This window comes from Archocentrus centrarchus, unplaced genomic scaffold (genome assembly GCF_007364275.1).
Source record: "Archocentrus centrarchus isolate MPI-CPG fArcCen1 unplaced genomic scaffold, fArcCen1 scaffold_37_ctg1, whole genome shotgun sequence".
Taxonomy (NCBI): domain Eukaryota; kingdom Metazoa; phylum Chordata; class Actinopteri; order Cichliformes; family Cichlidae; genus Archocentrus; species Archocentrus centrarchus.
In genome coordinates, this window is record NW_022060264.1 from 1,533,115 (window position 1) to 1,554,779 (window position 21,665).

The 21,665-nt window shown below is 40.2% G+C and overlaps 1 protein-coding gene across 1 annotated transcript in view; it reads right to left on the bottom strand.

Annotated features, from left to right (window-relative positions):
* LOC115776733 (SH3 and multiple ankyrin repeat domains protein 3-like) overlaps positions 1 to 21,665 on the bottom strand; it is an 85,051-nt gene that overhangs the window by 12,156 nt on the left and 51,230 nt on the right. Inside the window, exon 8 of the mRNA XM_030724493.1 lies at positions 10,946 to 11,023. Within this exon, the coding sequence (XP_030580353.1) occupies positions 10,946 to 11,023 (78 nt within the window). The remainder of the gene's footprint in view (positions 1 to 10,945; positions 11,024 to 21,665) is intronic.

The window sequence follows — 21,665 nt, forward strand, 5'->3', positions numbered from 1 at the left end:
CAAAATTTCCTTCAAAATCAAAATCACCTTCTATTTTCCTTTATCAACAGGACTTGTGTGAACAACAGTCCCATAATCCATTGTGTTGGTGACATCACAACCCCGACCTTTAGTGTGAGTATTTTAAAAGTCACTGTGTAGGGTTTTAGGTAGGAACAAAACTTTTTCAGGACAACATACAGCTGGCTGGATGTATATGGAGATTAAATGAAGTGCAGTAGCACACTTGAGTTTCCAGAGCTAAGAATTTTTATTTATTCATTTATTTTTAATGAAGACTACGCAAATTCAACAACATCCAGTGACTCCAATCCACAACAATCAAAATGAACCCTAACAACCTCTATTTATAGTTTGCTTACCCTGTAACCATTTACAAAATATATCAAAAACTGCTTACATTAAACACTAGAATAAATAAGCGTCCTAGCAAAAAACAAACAAAAAAAAACCTAAGATGAAATCTAAATAGCAATAGAAGCATTTCAACAAAACCATAACAAAATTACCCCTCCACCCTTCTTCAATGGTACAGTCCAATCAGCTGTTTGAAAACGAAAATATTATATTTTAGATTAAGTATATCTATAATTAACATGCCTCCATAATTTAGCAAAGTCTTCAGGAAACATAAAATATATAAAATAAGTCATTATCCATCCATTTTCCAGAATGGGACTTTAAACCTCCTACAGGAATAAGGTATAAACAATGCTTACTTAGCATTGTTTATACTGTATGCTACAGATTACATTTGCGGTGGCTCTGCACTTTTTAATTTTAGACACTTAGAGAAACCAAGATTTAAGGAAGCCACATACAGTATATGCAATAGATATTGCAAAAGCTAGTCTGACATAGGTGCTTACAGAGTCAAGCAGAAGGAGGTGTCAAGTTTCATTTTAACTGATAAAGTGTGATGAGATACAGTACCCAATAAGCAACAGGGAAATGCAGTCACAATTTATCTCTCATTATCATTCTACCACCCACTATCACCACCACTACTGCCATCACCACCATCACCACCCCCACATCGATTCTTTTCCTGGTCTCCCATGGTTGTCATGGAGACAAATGGTTGTGTATAAAACAGAAGTAACCGGATGGGGGTGGGAAGAATGTGGAGCCACTTAAAGCCAAGTGGAAATCAAGGCAACAGGTCCACCAGACCAAAAGAAAGATGTGGTGAAAGGACACGAGAAAAGGAAACTCAATCAAAACGTTCAATGAAAAACAAAAGTCCACAACAGGAAGGAGAAAGAATTCAGTTAAAATGATGTGCAGTGCCCTTCAATTTCAAACTTTCAAGGTAATCAAACCCAGGCACTTTGTGATTTGAGGCTCCAAAGTTTTCTTTGTATGTTTACATTTTCATTAATTTTCTGCCCACTTAGACTATTTAAATTGTCTAACAATAAGAAAAATGTCAATAAAATGATCTAAAGAAGCAAGATGAATTAATTCAGTGTTTTGATTAATCCTAAATAAATTAAGAACAAAACAAAAGTGTACAAAATACAAGGTGTATTCATCTAAAAAAAATCACCAATATTATTCAATCAACATGTTGACTAATTTGCTTTTTTTTCTCCATGAGAATCAATCTGAGATCCCATAGGCTAGTCTGCTGACTTAGCTATGGGAGGGGTTCTGGAGAAGCCAGCTGATATCTGGGCCAACTCTCCCAGTTCCATCCATCATTCATTGCTCACAGATGGAGAAAAAAAAAGCTAATAATAAACCAAATTGTCTTCAAACAGTCTCCATCTTGCAACCTGCATGTAAATGAAGTCTGCTCAAATGTGATTGATAGGTAGAATTTGGACTACAAGCAGATTAATATTCATAAATATTAAATATTCTGTGTCACAGTTATGCTGAAAAGCTAATTCATGCATTTATTGCTTCTGGACTATGGTAATCCATTACTATGATTTTGTCTTAAAAGCTCCCTGAAAAGCTTTCAGCTGATTCAAAATGTTGTAACAAGAGTACTGACAGGGACTGGAGAAATAGAACATATTTCGTCCATAATGGCCTTATTTCATTGGCTCATTCTCACATACAAGGTATTGAAGAATCAGGCCCTATCTTAGCTTAAAGACCTCGTAGTACTGTAATAGAGCCCAACAGAGCACTTTGCTCTCAGACTGCTGGCTTACTTGTGGTTCCTAGGATACTTCAAAGTAGAATGGGAGGCAGAGCCTTCAGCTTTCAGGCCCCTCTTCTGTGGAAGCAGCTCTCAGTTTGGATTTGGGAGACAGACACTCTCTCTTTTTAAGATTAGGCTTACAACTTTACTTTTTGATCAAGCTTATAGTTAGGGCTGTTTCAGTCGCAGGTTTCTTCCTGTTAAATGGGAGTTTTTCCTTACCACTGTGGTCAAGTGCTTGCTCATAGGCAGTCATTTTGATTGTTAGGTTTTTGTTTTAATTATTGTAGGTCTTTACCTTACAATATAATGTGTCTCAATATGACTGTTTTTTGTGATTTAGTGCTACAGAAATGGGGTTTAGAAGAGCACTGGATGCAAACATCCTTAAATAAAGTTAGTTATTATTTAAAAACTGAGTTCTTTATCTACACAGGTTATATCTGACAAATATTTTTAATGTTTAATGGTCTGAAGTGTGACAAATATGCAAAAACAATAAAATCAGGAAGGAGGCAAATACTTTTTCATGGCAACATTCTGGTCCACACCATTTGGTGGTGGTAATTTGGTGGCACACGTGGGCCTAGATGGTCCATCCAGTGTGGGCCTTGGTACTGCCATAAAATATTGGGCATGTCTGTGCCCTGTACCTGGGTAGGCTGTCAGTAGGGCAGCCTACACCTAGTGTGTGGGAATACTGTGGGTATGCCCAAACTATGGGCTGCCCCACTGAGGCCTACTGTGGGTCTGCCCCAAGTGCCTCCACATGGGCCCCAAGGGGGCATGTTTGCTGGATAGAGTTAAATGTACTGGGCATACTTTGGTTGGTTTAGGGCATGAAAATGACTTGGTCAGGTTTACTAGACTATCATGAGTTTTATTAAAAATGCATCCTTTTACAACTTCTCCCATCTGTGACACTTCTCTGCTATTTTATTGGCTGCATCTAGACTGACAACAGCTGAAAGTGTGCACTCTGAAAAATGGTTTTCATGATTATCCATCAAACTAAGCAAACTGCACCCACGGGAAGACCAGAAGGTGTTTATGACCCTTGCTAAATAAAAGGATGAGCATTATCAGTGCATTCCATATTTCTAGATCTAAAACAAATTCTTGTAGTGCCAGTGAAAGAAGGCAGCACTGACACATAATTTCAGGAAAAAGACAACAACACAATTTCACCAAATTATTCAGGTCCTGTCAACAAATATGAAAAAATGTTTTGGCACAGTGGCCTCCATCCGAACATGTGCAATCTTATTATATTATATCCATTTCTGCAAATCACCAATATTTAATCAGGTGATCAAGGCCTACTGAATCATCTAGCACGTGGAGGAGGGCCCTCTGCTAGCCATATCTAAGAGAGTGAGCATGAGTTGATAAAATTCAAAGGGGACTGAACAAAATTGGGTATTTTGCTATCATCTCTTAGTTTCCTGTACACAGCAATTATTGCTGAGATAGCCTAATGTGAATATTTATATATTTGACACTACTTTAGTGTACTGTATGACATGACATGTCACTGGTGGCTATAAGTTAAAGCAGAGGTAGAAGCAAAGGTCACAAACCATATGTGCCTTACAGTCTGTACAGAGGGGTGATGGAGGAACAACAGAATGTGTGGGGGCATGGTGGGCAGGAAATAAGTGGGGAGGAAGGACATAAAAAATAAACTGAAAATAATGAGGGAAGAGGGGAATTAGATTAGATGACTGGCATAACGTGGAAAGAAAATGCAACAGAGATATAAAGAATTTCATGACAAAAATTGAATGAAAGGAAGCAAAGGTAAAAGAAATGAGTTCTTACAGAGTGTATGAAAAGTTACAGCGCTGCGTAGGTCTCATTGAAGAGATGCAGTTGTTAGACAGCATTGTTAAACAGAGAACATGAATTTTAATATCTTTTAACATATTCTATCTAGAAAATGAAGGCCTCAGAGAGGATGATAGGAGCTGGATGTGTCACTGTTATGCTCAGATTCTTACTCCTTTTGTTGCATGCAACAATGGTTATCAGGCTAAACCATGGGACGGACGCACACACGCGTGCACACACAGATGCTGAACTGACACATGATATTATCAAATGGCACGGCCACAAAACGCCCACACAGTGCTCTAATTAAGAGCATACGCAGCAGCAGTGGAGGCACAACGTAAGCGTGCCTCATTCAGCTACAGCAATTGGTATTTATTAACATTTGCACTTTTTAGTCGTTAATGTGGCGCCTAATGACAGTGTTTTCAAGCACTTCCTGCTGAAATTGACAAACATGCAGTGGCCATTCTCTACACAGTTAAAATGCATGCACAAATAATGAGATGCATGCATACAGTAGGTTATTAAAAATATATTAAAAAAGTATGTGAAGATTTCATGGTTTGGGGTCAGTTTGATCCTTAACCAAAGGACTCTGCTGTCTATATCCATGTTTTACATACACTGTGATAATGACTTCATAGAAGAATAGTATTCCTTTAATAATGTCTTCAAGTGCAAAATTAGCTTCATTAAAAGGGAAAGGAAGCAAGGAGGTCACAGAGCTTCAATCACCTGTGCAATGAAGTTAAACTCTCACTTTGATCTATACACATACCTGCTAATTAGTGCTAAGTAACAGACTGGAATTTCACAGAACTCTTGGAAAGTCTTTACCCTTTAATACAGTATCTAAATGGATAAGTCTATCTATAACGAACAATCCATAAAGTACCCCACCTCTTGGCCTATAACATCTAGGATAGACTCCAGTCCCCCAGCGACCCTGAATTGGATAAGATGGATGGATGGATATTGACTTGGCTTGTGGCCATTAAAGGAACTGCAATGAGGAAATTTTTGACATGCTGACATGCTGGCACAATTTTTCAGCCCCAGAGGCTACCATTTGGTTTGAACTTGTCTCCCAACAGCCATGTCACTAAAGCTTGCTAGCAATGCAAGTAAAGTGTTCATATGCTGCCAGTAAAGCTTCCATACCCTTTGACACAGGTTATTCAAGTCTCTGGAAAAGATATTCCATCATTTGGTGTTTGGTGATGGTGGAAAAGAGCACTGTCTAACACATTGGTCCAAAATCTTCCATAGGTGTTCAACTGGGTTCCATGCTGGTCACTGTCAGTGAGCTTCGTGGGTGGCTGTGGCAGGTTGCCTACCACTCAGAAGGTCAGTGGATTGATAACTAGTTCCTCCCATCCACATGTCAAAGTATTCTTGGTCAAGTTACTTGACCAAGGATACTTGTCCTGATGGATCCATCAGAACATGTGTGTGAATGTTAGAAAAAAGAGTGTGAATGAGACTTGTAGTAGGAAGTGCTCTGAGTTTTCAACTTAAGCAGAAAGGCACTATATTATATAAGTACCAGTCCATTCATGTTGTATGGATGGAGGGGGATTGTCTTCCTGGAACAGAGCACTCTCATTAGGATGGAAATATGATATCACCTCAGAATAACTTTGGATTGCACTACAATGATCCTTCTTTCAAAAGGGGAAAAGTGGAAAAACAAAAACATACCAGCAAAATGTTTCCAGAGCATAACAGAGCCACTGGATACATGTATTATTGTGATTGATGGTTTTTCCTTTATTTTTCGCTTGTCTGTATTTCTGAACGCAGCAAACCTGGTTTAACAGGCAAGCATGAAACCAGAGCATCTGAGATTGCATTACTACCCAAAGGTTTGGACTAAGAGGCGCAACATAAACATATGAGCCCACATACCTTTTAGAACTCTATCATATAGTCTTGAACTTGTAGTAGATTTGTCCTGCTTTTTCTTTCCTTGGGTCATGTACTGTAGTTAATGGGATGTAGCTTTATGCTTCTGATGTACTAATATTTCTCCTTCAGTTTCCCAGATGTCTGCTGGCCAGAAAACAAGCATAAACTTGTTTGATTTAGCTCTTGGCTTTGTGTGTAGGTGGAGAGTGCAATAATGATAAAGATAGTAAGAGCAAGAGAGTGAGTTTTTTCCACTTGACAACAAGTGAGAGTCCAACATGTCTAGTGGCTGCTTGTTGTTTTACTGTTGAGCCTGCTGTCAGCAGAGAAACTGCTGTTAGTGTCTCTTTTACAACAGATTTCTGCCTGTATGTTTCTTGAAATCTACTGCAAATGTTGGCTACAGAAAAAGCTCTAGCTCATGAATTCTGAAGGAATGATACCAAATCCTGATGTATCCTTTTATTGTTATAAAGTGTTGAAAATTGTTCTATTTTTGCGGAATAAGGGTGATATCATGCTACAATTAGACAAAGATTACGTTGCCAAATAGAAGCAAATGTGACTTCAAAGCAAAACAGTATATAACTTACAGAAGAGGTTTATCTAGTGTATTGCCTAACAGTGGATAACAGCTCATTCCACTGAGCATCAACTGGATCATTCTGTGTTATTTTAATTATTTGGGAAACACAACATAATTATGTTATAGTACATTTTTTTTCTTTTTTTATCCATAAGTCTCCAGACCAACTTAAGCATTTGAGAGAGATTTTCCAAACCTCTAGCTGTAACCTGATTTACAATGGCAATATTTTGGTTGGATGAGTGTGGTAGAAAAGACTCTCCAGAGCTAGATATGCATTTGTGCAGTATCTCAAACACTTTGGGTTAGGTTAAGTTCTGGAGATGATGCACGATCCCTTTTCATCCTCATCAAATAATTAATTGAAAACTGTATTATAGTACCTATGTGGAAACATCTCCACTGGGAATGCACATTAGCACCTCACTTATTGCTGGACTGTCCTACAGGATATTGTGACCATATTTGATACTGTATATGCAAACAACATATATTTGCTGAGAAGCCTGATTACTATCAGGAAATGCACACATAGTAATGCTTGTCTACATGCTAGTCTGTCACAAGTGGTGAACTAAAAAAAAATAAGGCAAGTGACAAAAACTGCAGTTCCTTGGATGGCTTCTTGAGACTGGTTCCAATGATGGGTCAGCACCCATAGACTGCCATGTTAAAATGCCTAACCTTTCAGCAGAATGTTTACATCCTACTACACAATTTGATTTTTGTGGCTACAACTGTACCTGAGGTGAATCTTTTATATAATTGCAGGTTTGAATTGTATTAAGGCTTAAATTTATATAATAATTTATATAATAATTAGGGGTGGGACTCGATTAAAAAAATAATTTAATTAATTAGGAGCTTTGTAATTAATTAATCAAAATTAATAGCATTTTAATCACATTTAAACATTTAACATGATAAATTAATTTAAGTTTGGTTGATGAATGACTATGAATATACATAAGCTTAAACTTCAAAATTTTGTTTATTTTCCCACCAGTCTACTACACAGACCAACAAAGGGCGGAAGTGCTCCTGTGATAAACATCCATCCATTCGCTTCCGCTCATCCTGTTCAGGGTCGCGGGGGGGCTGGAGCCTATCCCAGCTGTCATAGGGCGAGAGGCAGGGTACACCCTGAACAGGTCGCCAGCCTGTTGCAGGGCCAACACAGAGAGACAGACAACCTTTCACACTCACATTCACGCTCTCATTCACACCTACGGGCAATTTAGAGTGGCTAATTGACCTAACCCCAGTAAGTGCATGTCTTTGGAATGCGGGAGGAAACCGGAGTACTCGGAGGAAACCCACGCAAGCACGGGGAGAACATGCAAACTCCACCCAGAGGGAGAGGCCTGGGCCAAGGTGGAATCAAACCCAGACCTTTCAGATGTTATTCTAACTGTGAGGCAGCAGTGCTAACCACTGCACCACCGTGCTGCCTGTGATAAGCAAACTCCTGAAATTAAAGTTAGGCATCGTAACTGGATAGTTTTATTCAACATTAATGTCTCAGTTAATATAGTTGGAAATTAATCATTAGCTCAGCTGTATTCCTTGATGTTGAAATGTGTTATGCTTGTTTTAACAGCTTATTTTGAATTAAAGACTTAAAATTAAACCACAAAAAGGAGAAAAAGTTTGTTCTCCGTTCAACCAGCTGCTTTTCCACAGCTGTGCTTCGCACTCACGGTTGCTAGGCAACATGAGCTACGCAGAGGTGAGGGCAGGTGACGCTGATATGAGGGGTAGCCGCTAACTTCCGGCCTTTGCAGCCTTCGCGGGCTGCAAAGGACCGTGGCCCCAGAATTTTTGACATCGTGCATCGATATAATCTGTATGCTTGGAACTCGTGCACTGAGAAAAGTTTCACGGTGAAAAGTGCGATTAAAATGCGTTAAAATTTTTAATTCGTTATTTTCCCCGTAATTAATTAATCGAAATTAACGTGTTAAAGTCCCACCCCTAATAATAACTTATATAATAATTACTAAGGTGTGGTTACTTGGTTCTCCCATTTTACTGCTCGGCTGTGTGAAAAACACAGTGATTGGTTTTTCCCAAGATGATTGCTTTATCCTCTCAAATTAACAAACAAACAAACAAACAGCCAGAGGAGTCTATGATTATGTTATATATAGTCTATTGTTTGGCACCAATATATTACCATACTGGCTATTGTTGATGCTCTTCTAATGATAAGATGAACTTTTCATTAAAATTAAATGTTTTAATGAAATGAGTTCCAGAGATCCCAAAAGCATTAACAGCCCTGTGTGAAAAACAGACTCCATATGACTCTATGGACACACTGGGCTTGCCTTTGTTGAAGGTTCTGCTTTAAAAACAAAACAAACACAACCAAACACACAAAAAAATCCTATGTTTCAGCACAATCAGGTAATCTGGCTGGTCAAATGCACATTTCTAGGAAACAAACACATAAGATGCCACTGCCAATAAGTCTGAGTTGAAGAATTAGTATTACTTCATGTCTCTTCAGTGGACTAATGCAGGATTCATGGTCTTCTGTTGGTGTCCATCTGCATAACACTTTGGCGATGCAAAGAGAGGGCTTGTAGGAACTAATGCCCTTGTCTGCAGTCCTCCAAAAAGCCAACAACACAAACCCTAAGGGTAATTATGCTATGCAGGTAAAAAGCTGACTGGTTAAGTTTGCTTGCACAGGACAGGGAACCCCAGCAGGGTTCACTACAAAGAAGAAGAAGCACAAAGCCCCCCCAATTAAAAAAAGAAAAAAAAAAAAATCGATAAACCAACAAAGTCACAAGAAAAGCACAGACTGTGGCTGCAATGGACAGTTTTTATTGTTTTTAACACTCAACTTCATTCCATGTCAAATGTCTTTGTATTTTATGATTCTTTCTTCTTGGCAGCAGGGGCTAAGCAAATGATGAACAACAGCACAAACATGCACAGAGTAGTCCACATTACTGGTTGTTCCACATATTTGTGACACTGCCCCCTCTTGGCAGTACTAAATATTAAATCATTATGATCGGTGTAGACAATCTATCCTGAAGACGATAAAATGAGGAGGTGTCCATGAAAACCAATTCCTTCAAGTCATTCAAGACAAATTAGCTGTATGATCATACAGCTAATTTGTCACCAGCCTGTACCACCAAATAACAAGACAGTACCAAATCTACTCAGCAGACTTTAGACTTCCTTTAAATCACAGGACGAGCATTTTCTGTTTGTTTTGACATGCATAACACCACCAAACAGACTGAATCTTGTACTTTCCACAAATAAAAGCTAAGCGTCACATAGAGAGAAAAACTGCTGCAGGCTGACAGCACCACAGCTAAATCCAGAGAACAATCTAGGCTACAAACTTAGCTCCTTAGTTGAAGGCTCAAACTCTGACTAAACACTCCATTTGGCCCAGCCTTACTTTCTTTTTGAAGCACTTGCGCTAATAAAGCATTCCACTGGAGAGGCTTTGGAGGACAGTTGAGGACCCTGTGGGACTGCCTTTCATAAACGCCTGCCGAAATATGACTTTTGTTACTCAGGCCTAAGTTATGAGTCAAACATGCCAGTTAGGCAGCTCTTAGTGCTTGTTTTTTTTTTTTTTTTAATGGATGTGCTTGCTAAGGCATACACACTTCAAATATTGCAAACAGAATTGTCATTTTTATGTACTACAGGTCAAAAATAACATGAAGTGGTTGAGTGATTGGTTCATAGTAATTGTTTTGTGTTGCCACTAAATCAGCAATTGAAAGATATTCTCATGCTCTGTCTTGAGTCAATTGAAGGATTACATTTTCTACCTTCATGATCTTCTTGATAGAAATGTTGAGGAATAAGTTGGAAAAACACAGCCAGAGCTCAGTTTTGTTAAAGTTAGATGATTGGCATGTCATATTTAAGATATTCATTTAACCTAGTAACATCCACCAGGTTGCCAGAGACCTGTTTATGTCTCTGGCAACCTGGTGGCTACCCTTTTATTTGTAATAGTGACATATATTAAATATAAAATAGAAATCTTATAAAAAGGAAGGCCAAAATGCATGAAATGACTTGAATTGAAAGGTAACATTGTAAAGTTTATGAAACTATACTTATTTCCTTTAGCATGTGGCTAAAATGCAATCTAATCCTAAGGCTACCCAGGAGTTCGCTGGTGACCTGGTGGAGGTTACGAGAAATGAAAATGAAACAGACACCATCAAATTTGTTTTGCATGCTGACTTTTGTTTGTCCCCTGTTCTTATTCCAATAATTCTGGTATTGTCAAGAAAGCTATTTACATCCCTGGTTGCAACTGACCTTGACCATTTTGCGCCGTTGCCATGGTAACAAATGGGATGAAGAAAATTAGCTGCTACTAAAAATGTATTTCCAAGGCTGAAAGCTGAAATCAGTTCTCTATAATCACTTACATGCAAACACTACTTAAGATTTTTTTTTAACACTACCTGAAAAGGACTCTGGCTGTTGTAGTTCTTCACTTCCTTGTCAGCTCCACGAACTAGCAGCACTCTGGCACAGTTATCCTGTGAAAGAAAGACAGAAAAATCACTCAAATAAAGCTGACAGAATCCCTAAGACAAGACTGGCTTGAAGTCTCCTACTTTTGCTCAGAAAGAAAGACAACTAAGCTTCCAGTGACATTAGCATTTCCCAAAAGCATAGAACAGGACCTCATCAATGGCTAAACATGCCAATGCTCACATAGGGATAGACAGGAGGAAAGAAGAAAAGAACATCTACTACCTACATCAGGAATGGAGCTTCAGTGTATCTACTGCTCCACTCAAAGAGAAAGAGGGAATGAGGGTGAGAGAGATAGATGGAAAAACAAAGAGAGAGAGAGAGAGAGAGAGAGAGAGAGAGAGGAAGAGAGAGAAGAACAGAGATGGAGAGTGCTGAGGGGTTTGAATCTGCTGCACAAATCGCCCACAAAGTGCTCAACCACGCATGCACTGAGCACACACACATGAATATAAATACTTTTTTTAGATCCACAATAAGCTATTGAGAGTTGAAAATTCAGTCACACAGATACTGATACACAAGCATAATCTGTACTGTAGAGTTGGCATTATAAATATTTCTGTGATTAGACATTTAGCCTCTTATTTTAAGACATGCACGTTTGTTATTTTTACTCGTGGACATTTCCATCTGGTGTGTAGTGATCCCACGGCATTATGTTTTTCCCAAATTCATATAAGCTTAATTTACATAGAGCCCTCAGTGTGGTACATTTCAGAGCTATGAACTGAAGCAGGGACATCAGAAGACAACCCGAAGCAGAGAACAAAATCTGATGTACAGTCTGGAGAGGCAGAGGGATGGTGAGAAAGGTCACATCTAATGTTGATAATTCTGAAGCTAATCCCACCTATTGCAGCTTGGATGCCATAGAAACTTCAACTACAGATGGATTTTTATTGTGCATTGCCTGTTATGTGGAGAAGATGAAGGTGAATTCTCACAGTTTCTTGACAGACGTTTTGAGGATTATTTATTTAAGTCTGCACTGGAATCAGTTCGATCTATAATTCAAGCAGGAGTGACAATAAATACACAGGGATGTACATATATATGATGTACAGCAAACAGTCCAATGAAAGAATGATCCACATAAACCCCCACTGCTTCAAAAATACCAACAATGTCATTACTTTTCATTGCTCCAGGTCCAGGAGATGACACTGGAATATTCTATTCTATTCTGTTCTGTTCTATTCTATAGATAGATAGATAGTGACCAAAATTGGTTTAATTTACTTGGTCTGTCATCAGTTTTGTCAATAACTTTACAAACATGTCGAGGTTTCAGACTTCCTTCTTAATAATTCTTTTGGAAGGATTTATTTGTGGGTTAAAGGATAAAGACATTACAAGGTTGAGGACGCAACACAGTCAAAAATCAGTGAGGAGGTCTGTTGTACATAAATTCCAGGGTGCTGGTTGTCAAAAAGCTGACTGAGAGGTCATCATCTGTCAGAGTCATGCCATATTCCATGACCATGATGCACAGAACTCATGCAGGTGTGTCCTCATCTCCCAGAGAAGTCTACAGATCATACAGAGAAATAATAAAGTGAACCAATTTCAGGTTGTGTTTTTCACTATGAATATTTTATTAATAATTATTTGATTATCAGAGTCTTTACCAAACATTTCACTAGGTATAGGTACTGTAGGTAAATGCCTAAATGCAATTCACTGTATGTATTCACTGGATGTTCATTAGTCGACATACTGTTGAAGAGGCCTGACATGAGTTATTTTAGAAATTGCATTAATAAAAAATACAACTGCACATGCTTTGTAATGCAAATGCTAAATATAGAAGCTAATACAGTAGCTTATGCAGTAGTTACTCCAGCAGCTAATAGCAAAAGGAAATACAATTGAAAAAGAGGTGATTTTAAATGTCAGAAAAAAACTGTATTCTTAATTTAATTTTTGAATCCATTCTCTATTTAAATAGCATTTTTAAAAAGATTTTGAAAATCAGCTTTTTAATTCTGAATCAATTTTTTTTAATGAGACTTACTGAGAGCTTGTTTAACTCCCTTTTCCGTTTGAAGTATTTGTTAATGCATGAAGATGGATGGATTTAGAAATATTTATTTAATTCCTCTTTTTATTATCTATTAAATGATCAAATAATGAATTACTTTATTAATTTCTAAATAAGTAAAAGAAATGAAAAAGTGTTTTGCAAATTAATTTACCAATGCATATTTTTGCACAATTTATTATTAAATTATAAAATGCTTTGTTTTGATGTGCATGGCTCTCCCAGTCCTCCATAGTCTGCCTCACTTCTGCTAATTTCACAGGTGGTGTTGGTACCTTTTTTGGTGCCAGTAATATAGCTTTTAATGTGGTACAGATAGTCTAAGAAGTTTGGGCTTGAGTTTTCATAAGTAAAAATTTATTTTATTAGTCTGTTACTTAGCAGTAATTAGCAGGTGTATGTTTATGTAATGCTCCTGTACAGTTAACAGGTGCAGGTTGGTTAGCAAGCTTGCTTAGCTGATAATTTAGCTCTTCACCCTCTCATCCAAACATGGTTCAGTAACCAGAAGTAGATGTCATGGTGGCTACACCCATCTCTTTCATACAGTCTTTTGCTTCCACCATTTAGCCTTCCTGGGAACATGTAAAGCTACATGACTTGAATTTCAGCTGTTATTATTTTTTTAAGCATTAAGGTGGGCCCTTTTCTTCTTTGTTCTTCTAACTACAGTGCAAAAACTAAATCCTACAGTTGAAATGATGCTGAAAGTTGTAATCTGTCTTTACTATGTATGATAACATATTAGGCTATTTAATTGTTTAGGGAAAAGAATGGGAGTGGGATGGGATAATAGCTGAAGAATATCTGATATTAAAGTCAAATTCACAAAAAAAATGCCTAAAAATGAAAGTGAAAGTGGTGAACACTACAAATTTGAGAGAGAGAAAAAAAACTCTGGTGTCTTTTTGTCAAAGAACACAATTGCATCACTTTGCAGGTTTGGATCAACCTGATCACACCATAGATATGACCATAAACAGAGGCTTCTACAAGCACACTTCAGGGAGGAGTAGCTCATCCAAATCAGTCCCATTTCACCGCACACTGTCTTAGAAGTTAGGGTTTGCAATGATACAGTATGGGGGTTCTTAATTTTTTACTTCTTGTTTAAAACTGAAAGTGGCCAGGTGTGTAAAACAAAATGTTGAAATCCATACGCACAGAAAGGCGGAAAACATTGTTGGCCTTTTTATTGGAAATAAGAAAAATCTAAAATGACGTCAACCTTCTCATGTGCAGATCAACTTCATATCTGTTTCCTTTTGTAAAGATATATAATTGCATTTAAGTGGAAGTGAAAGCTTGCTTTGATACAAATATACTAGTGGGCTGTTTTTTCACTCCAAACTGTCTTCTCTGCTTAACTGGCCACCCTCCAAGGTCAGTGTGTTAAATGGTCTCATGATGCCAACTGTAAAAGCAAGTGTTAGAGGCCACTGCTGACCTTTAGATTAAAAAGTATAAAGACAAGTTTAAGTGGAGTGGTCTTTGAAATGTAATCTGTGTAATCCAGCAGAGTTTTATAAAGAATTTTGGTCTGTGCTAAAACCCTCTTTTCTCAGAATGGTGGCTCAAATTCAGAGCAATCACACGGTCCCTCCAAACATGAACTCTGCTAACATTAGTCTACTTCTTAAACCAGGCAAAGACCCCACACTCCCATCCAGCTACAGGCCAATCTCTCTCATTAATGTAGACCTTAAAATAATTTGCAAAGTCCTTGCCAGAAGGTTGGAAAAAAATCACTCCATCTATTATACATCCAGACCAAACAGGTTTTATCAAGGGTCGGCACTCTGCCAATAATACACGCAGACTGATAAATGTAATATATTACTATTCTATTAATAAATTAGAAACCACAGTTGTCTCTTTAGATGCAGAGAAGGCATTTGATCGGGTAAATTGGAAATTTCTGTTAGCGGTTCTACACAAATTTGGATTTGGTTCATCCTTCAAAAACTGGATCAGAACATTATACAGCTCTCCAAATGCACATGTTAGAACAAATGATCTTATTTCCCAAAGCTTCAGTCTGCAGAGAGGCACCAGACAGGGTTGCCCGCTTTCTCCTTCACTCTTTGTCATTTTCATCGAACCACTAGCAGCAACAATCCGACAAAATGTAGATATTAAACGAATTCAAACAGAAAACACAGACCATAAGATAAGCCTTTATGCTGATGACGTATTACTTTTCCTTGGGAACCCACAAACCTCTCTTCTAAAAACAATCACACTTATAGATAAGTTCTCATCTATGTCAGACTACTCCATCAATTGGAGTAAATCAACCGTTTTACCTCTGAATTGTAATTTTCAGAACACCACGACCAATAGAGTATGATCTCACATGCTGGAACTCTCTACCTATATCTATCATGGGGAGAGTTGCCACAGTAAAAATGATGATTTTGCCTAAAATCAATTATCTGTTTTCATTGATTCCTAATAAACCTTCTGTTGCCTGGTTTAAGTCTCTGGACTCAAACATTTCAAAATTTTTGTGGAAAAATAAAACCTCAAGAATAAGTTTAAAGACTTTACAAAAGCTAAAATGCAATGGTGGTCTAGAACTTCCAAACTTTTATCACTATTTCTTAGCCAATAGATTACAGTATGTTTCAAAATGGATCAAATCAAGCCCTTTAGACAGCCCATGGCTGGATCTAGAACAAACACTCTGTGGAAAAGTGAAAATCTCTGACTTACCTTTCATTAGCGTCAGTATTAAACAGCATAACTGCTTTATAAGTCTTAACATAAACACCTCTCTGACAGCCTGGTGGGAATTCTTAAAGATAACTAAGTCTTCACTTATCCCATGTAAACTAACACCCATTTGGAACAATCCAGATATATGTCAGAAAAAGACAGTACTGAAATTTTCAACATGGCAAGAGAAAGGAATAAAGAATTTAAACATGTTAAACGATGGGACCTTTATTTCATTTGAAGAACTTATTTCAAAATATGAAATTAGCAATAGCAAAAGTACCAGCAGTTGAGGTCCATCATACAGGCAAAGTTTAATTTAAATAATTTAAAATTAGAAACCCCTGTATTGGTAACAGAATTTCTAAATCTTTATACCCCTAAATTATTATCAAAAATATATAAGTTATTATTAAAAATTAATGATTCAATATCCCTCCCAACTACAAAATGGGAGCGAGATCTTTCCATCAACCCAGAGGAAAACTTCTGGACACAGATATGTTTAAACTCTTTCAAAATGACTAAAAGTCCAAATTTACAACTTATACAATACAAAACTCTCCATAGAATACACTATACAGGACACAGGATGTTCCAAATGGGCCTCAGAGACACAAATATATGCACCCACTCTTCAGGCAACCATACTGAAAACTATATGCATGCAATTTGGTCTTGTACACCTGTTCAGAAGTTCTGGCAGAGGATATGTGAACACTTATCCACATGTTTTAATTGCAATATCCCAGCATCACAAAACTGTGCATTCTAGGTGATTTAAGTGAATTAAACATGGAAACAAATATATCACACATAGTTCTTACTACCTTATGCATCGCTAAGAAAACTATCCTCATGAATTGGAAATCAAAAAATGATTTATGCATTACTCACTATAAGAATCTACTTTTAGACCACATTATTGTGGAAAGAATGTCTGCCACCTCTAAAAATCAACTGGCAAAATTTGAATCTCTCTGGTCCCCACTGATCAGCTCCATCGCATGATGGGGGTGACCAGCTGTGGTCTTGTCTCACGGCGTACCCGGTAGGTGGCTGGGGGTGGGCCGGGGGGACTCGGGTGTCTGATGGCTCTGGCCTGGAGATGGTGGCTACAATTTTGTGGTTTCTGTGTTCGGGCCCTGGTTGTTGGTGGTAGGGACTTGGATGGATGCTCTTATGGTCATGGGGTGTGGGGCTGGGGGTCCCGTGGTGGTGGGTGCTGGCCCCGTCCGGGTGGCCAGCTTCCTCTGTGTGGGCCGGGGTGCGGGGGCCGGTGCCCTGGTGCCCCTGCGCTGGAGGGGTCTGTGCCCCCTTGGGCGCGCCGCCATGTGGGGTGGGTTGGCCGCGTCGGGGTGTCTGGCTGGCATTCCGGGATTCTGGGTGCTCTCCCCCATGGGGGGGTGGGGAGCTCAGGTGGGGGAGCAGCAGTTGCCCACATGGGGCCAGTTGGTTCTGACTCAGGACCACTGTGTGTGTGTGTGTGTTGTGGTGTGTGTGCGTGCGTGTGTGTGCGATATTTGTTGTCTTTTGTATGCGTGTGGGGGTGTGTGTTGTGTCTGTTCGCAGTGGGGACAGTGGGTGCCGGCCTGGAGCACGGTGTGTCCTGGGGGTGCGGTCACTTCAGGCCCTGGACCTGCCTTCCCTGGGCTGCGGGGGGGGGGGGGGGGGGGGGGGGGGGGTGCAGGGAACTGGGGTGCCTAGTGAGCCAGTAGCAAGCTGGCTCTCTTCCTCCGGGGGTTTCGTCCTCTGCCTCCCGGTCATATTTATCCTGACTCTTCCCCTCCTCCCACTCAGGTAAATATCACATGTAGGTTCTTGGGGAAGGGGGGCTCGTGCTACAGTGAGTGGGGCCACCTCCTTGGCTCTACTCGCTGTGCTGTGTGATGTCCCACTCCTCCTTTTTTAATTGCATTATACAGTTCACAACACATCATAGTACATATAGGGCCTTGGGGGGCAGGTGTGTCACACAGTAGTTAGTGGGTGGCACTGCTGAGGTGCATACACTCACATCACCCCCCCACACACTGAGTGGGAGGAGGGGGCGGGCGGGTCTTCTCACACCCCAGTTTCATGCACCCCGCCTGGGATGTGGACTGGCTCGTTGTTCGGGGCTGGGTTGGCTGCTTCCCTGGGTTGCTGCTGGCTCTGTGCTGGTACCCGCTCTCCCACACTAGGTGTCCATGTACATTACGTGTGTGTACATGAGTGTGTGACTGGTGCATGTGGATGTGTGTGCGTGTGTGTGCATGAGTGAACGACTGGTGCGTGTGTGTGTGTGTGTGCGTGCATGTGAGTGTGTGACTGGTGCATGTGGATGTGCATGCATGTGTGTATGTGCGTGTGTGTGCATGAGTGAACGACTTGTGTGTGATTGTGTGTGTGCATGAGTAAACGACTGGTGCGTGTGTGTATGTGTGCGTGCGTGTGAGTGTGTGTGTGTGTGTGTGGACAGCTGGGCCTGGGTTGGTGGCTTGCCGAGCCTTGGCACCTGTGGGACACGGAGGGCGGGAGTTACCCCTCCCTACCGCTCCACGCTGCTCCCCACTGGTCGTCACTGCCGCCCCTGGGGTCTGGGTGCCCGTGGGTCCCGGGGTGTGTGGCCGGATGTCTCGGCGTGGTTTTTGACCTGCTCCCTTGGCGGCTGTGGCCTGGGGGTGGCTTGGGCCTCTTTGGCATGTGGGGGGGCTCTGCCGGGTGTCAGGCTGCTCTCGAGTGCCTGAGGCCTCGGGGGCTGCATGCTCGGCTCGTGCTGGGGGTGACGGCCTGCCGGGGGGTGGGGGTGGGGCTGCTCGTCGCCTCTGGCTCTCTGGACTCTAGCCCTTTGACTGTGGGTGCTCCGTCTGTGGTCTCCCTCCTTCCTCCTCTGGGGAGTGCACACGGTTACCATCGGGATGTGTGGCCCCAGGTCTTCTGAGCTCCTGGGCTGTGGATGGCCTGGGTCCCCTGGGTCCTTCCCTATTTGCCTCTGGATCGCGGGGGGCATGGTTGCAGTTTCTTGCCCTCATTATTGAGTACATTGCATGACAGAGGCGCATACACACACATTACTACAAACAATAAAATTGTATGTGTGTGTGTATATGTATGTGCATGTGGGTGTATGTATGGATGTGTGAGTGTGTGTGAGTATATTTACTTTTTTTCGATTAATTTTTTTTTTTTCTTTTTTTTTCCTTTCTTCCTTTTGTTCCCCCCCCCCTTTCTCCCCCCACCTCTTGTTCTTGCCCCTTCCTTGTTGCCTGTCAGACTTGGCATAAATAACTAAATAAAAAGATAAATAAATAAAAATACAAACATTAACAAGAATAGCCTATAGAAAACATATAGAGCTGTTCTTGTCAAAGCAAATATGTTTGGTACATCAGTGCATTCGGATCATCATTCCAATTGTGAAAAATGCCAGACATGACAGGCTAAAGAAAAAAAAAAAGAAATGTAATCTGTGTACATTCAGTTAGACTTAGCAGCAACACACATGGGCTGTTTTTGCCACTCAGTACAAAGTCCATTGGCAGGGGTTTTGTTTATGCTATTTTGTTTGTGCTATTTCCAGCATCAGATTAATACATATTTGGTGCTTGTTGAACAGCAGGGTATGTGTGCGTATTTATGTGTCATAATAAGCTAGTGTGTGTGTGTGTGTGTGTGTGTGTGTGTGTGTGTGGTAATGCTAAGCTAATGCCATCCATCGTGGTTTCCTGATGTGCAAATCAAGTCCAGTCAGAGAAACTCCCACCCTTATTCTTGAAATTCAGATTACTGATAAAGCCAACTAGAATAACAGTAGCGAATGCCTCAGCCAACCAACCAAGTTACATTTCACATCCATCTGTCCTTCTGCTCTTGAGATATTGTATAGATATATAACAGAGAAATTGTTATATACTGTATATAACCATTGGATTACTACTGATTACTGGTAGTTTCCATGATTGAGTGCCAATGTATGGCTCCAGCATATGATTGGACGTTACATACATCAAACAACTTTTCAGTGTCTATAAGGTGTCTCTTTAGGGTGGTTTTATTTGGTAAGTAACATGGTGGCGTGGTGGTTAGCATTACTGCCTCACAGTGAGAAGGTCTGGGTTCGATTCTGTATGGAGTTTGCATGTTCTCCCGATTCCTGCATGGTTTTCTCCGGGGTCTCTGCTTTCCTCCCGCAGTACAAACACATACAGTTGCTGGGGTTAGGTCAATTGGTGTTTCCAAATTGCCCATGGGTGTGAGTGGCTGTCTGCCTCTCTGTATTAGCCCTGCAACATGCTGGCAACCTATACAGAGTGTACGCCCTATGATAGCTGAGATGGGCTCCTTTGACCCTGACAAGGATAAGCGGAAGAAAATGGATGGATGTTTTAGCCACTGTTTTCAGTTTTTCCTCTAACTTGGTTTCTGGCCACCACTTATTTTGCACCATTTATGTGCATTTGTACACTTATCTATTTTCTGTTCTCTTCCTTGCTTTTCCAACCTAATCTCTAATCTCTGTAATCCAGAGGCTGCATGTAGACATTTATAGGTGTCTTTGGCGTGCACATCTGCCTGCTATGGAAACTGTGAGGCAGTGAGAGTACACAGTCTGTGAGTGAGAAAGTCACACCTGATGTGTGAATTCTGGGCAATCCATCAACCCAGCTTACAGACAATATTGCTGGTCAAGTTGACTGCTCATGGCAGACCAAAGTAACCCTAAGGCCACCAAGAAATGTCCAAGTGCCTCTGCTACTGGACACCTTACACTTGAAGATAGTACACTGTATTACAATTATACAGACTAAAATTCAAAACATGTTAAAACAGCCTCTTTTACCTTCTTTAAATGGTCACTGAATTAAGTACTGGAAATGTACATTGAAATGGTATGGTACGTACAATAGAGTGGTGTGAAAAAGTATTTGCCCCCTTCTTGATTTCTTGTTTTTTTGCATATTTGTCACACTTAAATGTTTCAGATCACCAAAGAAATTTTAATGTTAGTCAAAAATAACCCAAGAAAATAAAAACTGCAGGTTTTTTTTTGGCCACAGTGGCTTTTGTTGACAGTGTAGAGACAGGAAATGGGGGAAAGACACATGGAAAGACATGCGGGCAAATCGGCGACAGGCCAGGACTCAAACCTGCGCCGCCCACACCGCAAAGCGGCATATGCATGTGGTTGCCTGCTCCACCACCTGAAACTGCAGTTTTTAATGATGATTTACTTACCAAAGGAAAATAATTACCCAAACATACCTGGCCGTGTGTGAAAAAGTAATTGCCCCCTAAACCTAATAACTGGTTGTGCCACCCTTGGCAGCAAGAAATGCAATCAAGCATTTGAGATAACTAGCAATGAGTCTTTCACATCGCTGCAGAGGAATTCTGGCCCACTCTTTGCAGAATTGTTTCAATTCAGTCACACTGGAAGGTTTTCGAGCATAAACAGCCTGTCTAAGGTCAAGCAAAAGTATTTCAATCTGTTTTAAGTCTGTAATTTTGATTAAGCCACAACAAAACCTGCACTGGTTTTGTTTTCATTGTTCCATCAATTACGGCAAGTCATGCAGATCCTGAAGCAGCAAAGCAGCCCCAAACCATCACACTGCTACCATGTTTGACTCTAGGTATGATCTTTTTATGAAATGCTGTGTTAGTTTTACACCAGATGTAGCACGACTCAAACTTTTTAAAAAGTTCAGCTTTTTTCAGTCCACAGAATATTTTCCTTAAAGTCTTTTTGGCACTATGAGAACCTTTGTGTTCCTTTTGGTCAGCAGTGGGGTTTCGGCTTTTTGCCCAGTCTCATTCTTATTGTTGAATCATGAACACTGACCTTACTTGAGGCAAGTGAGGCCTGCAGTTCTTTAGATGTTGTTCTGGGTTCTTTTGTG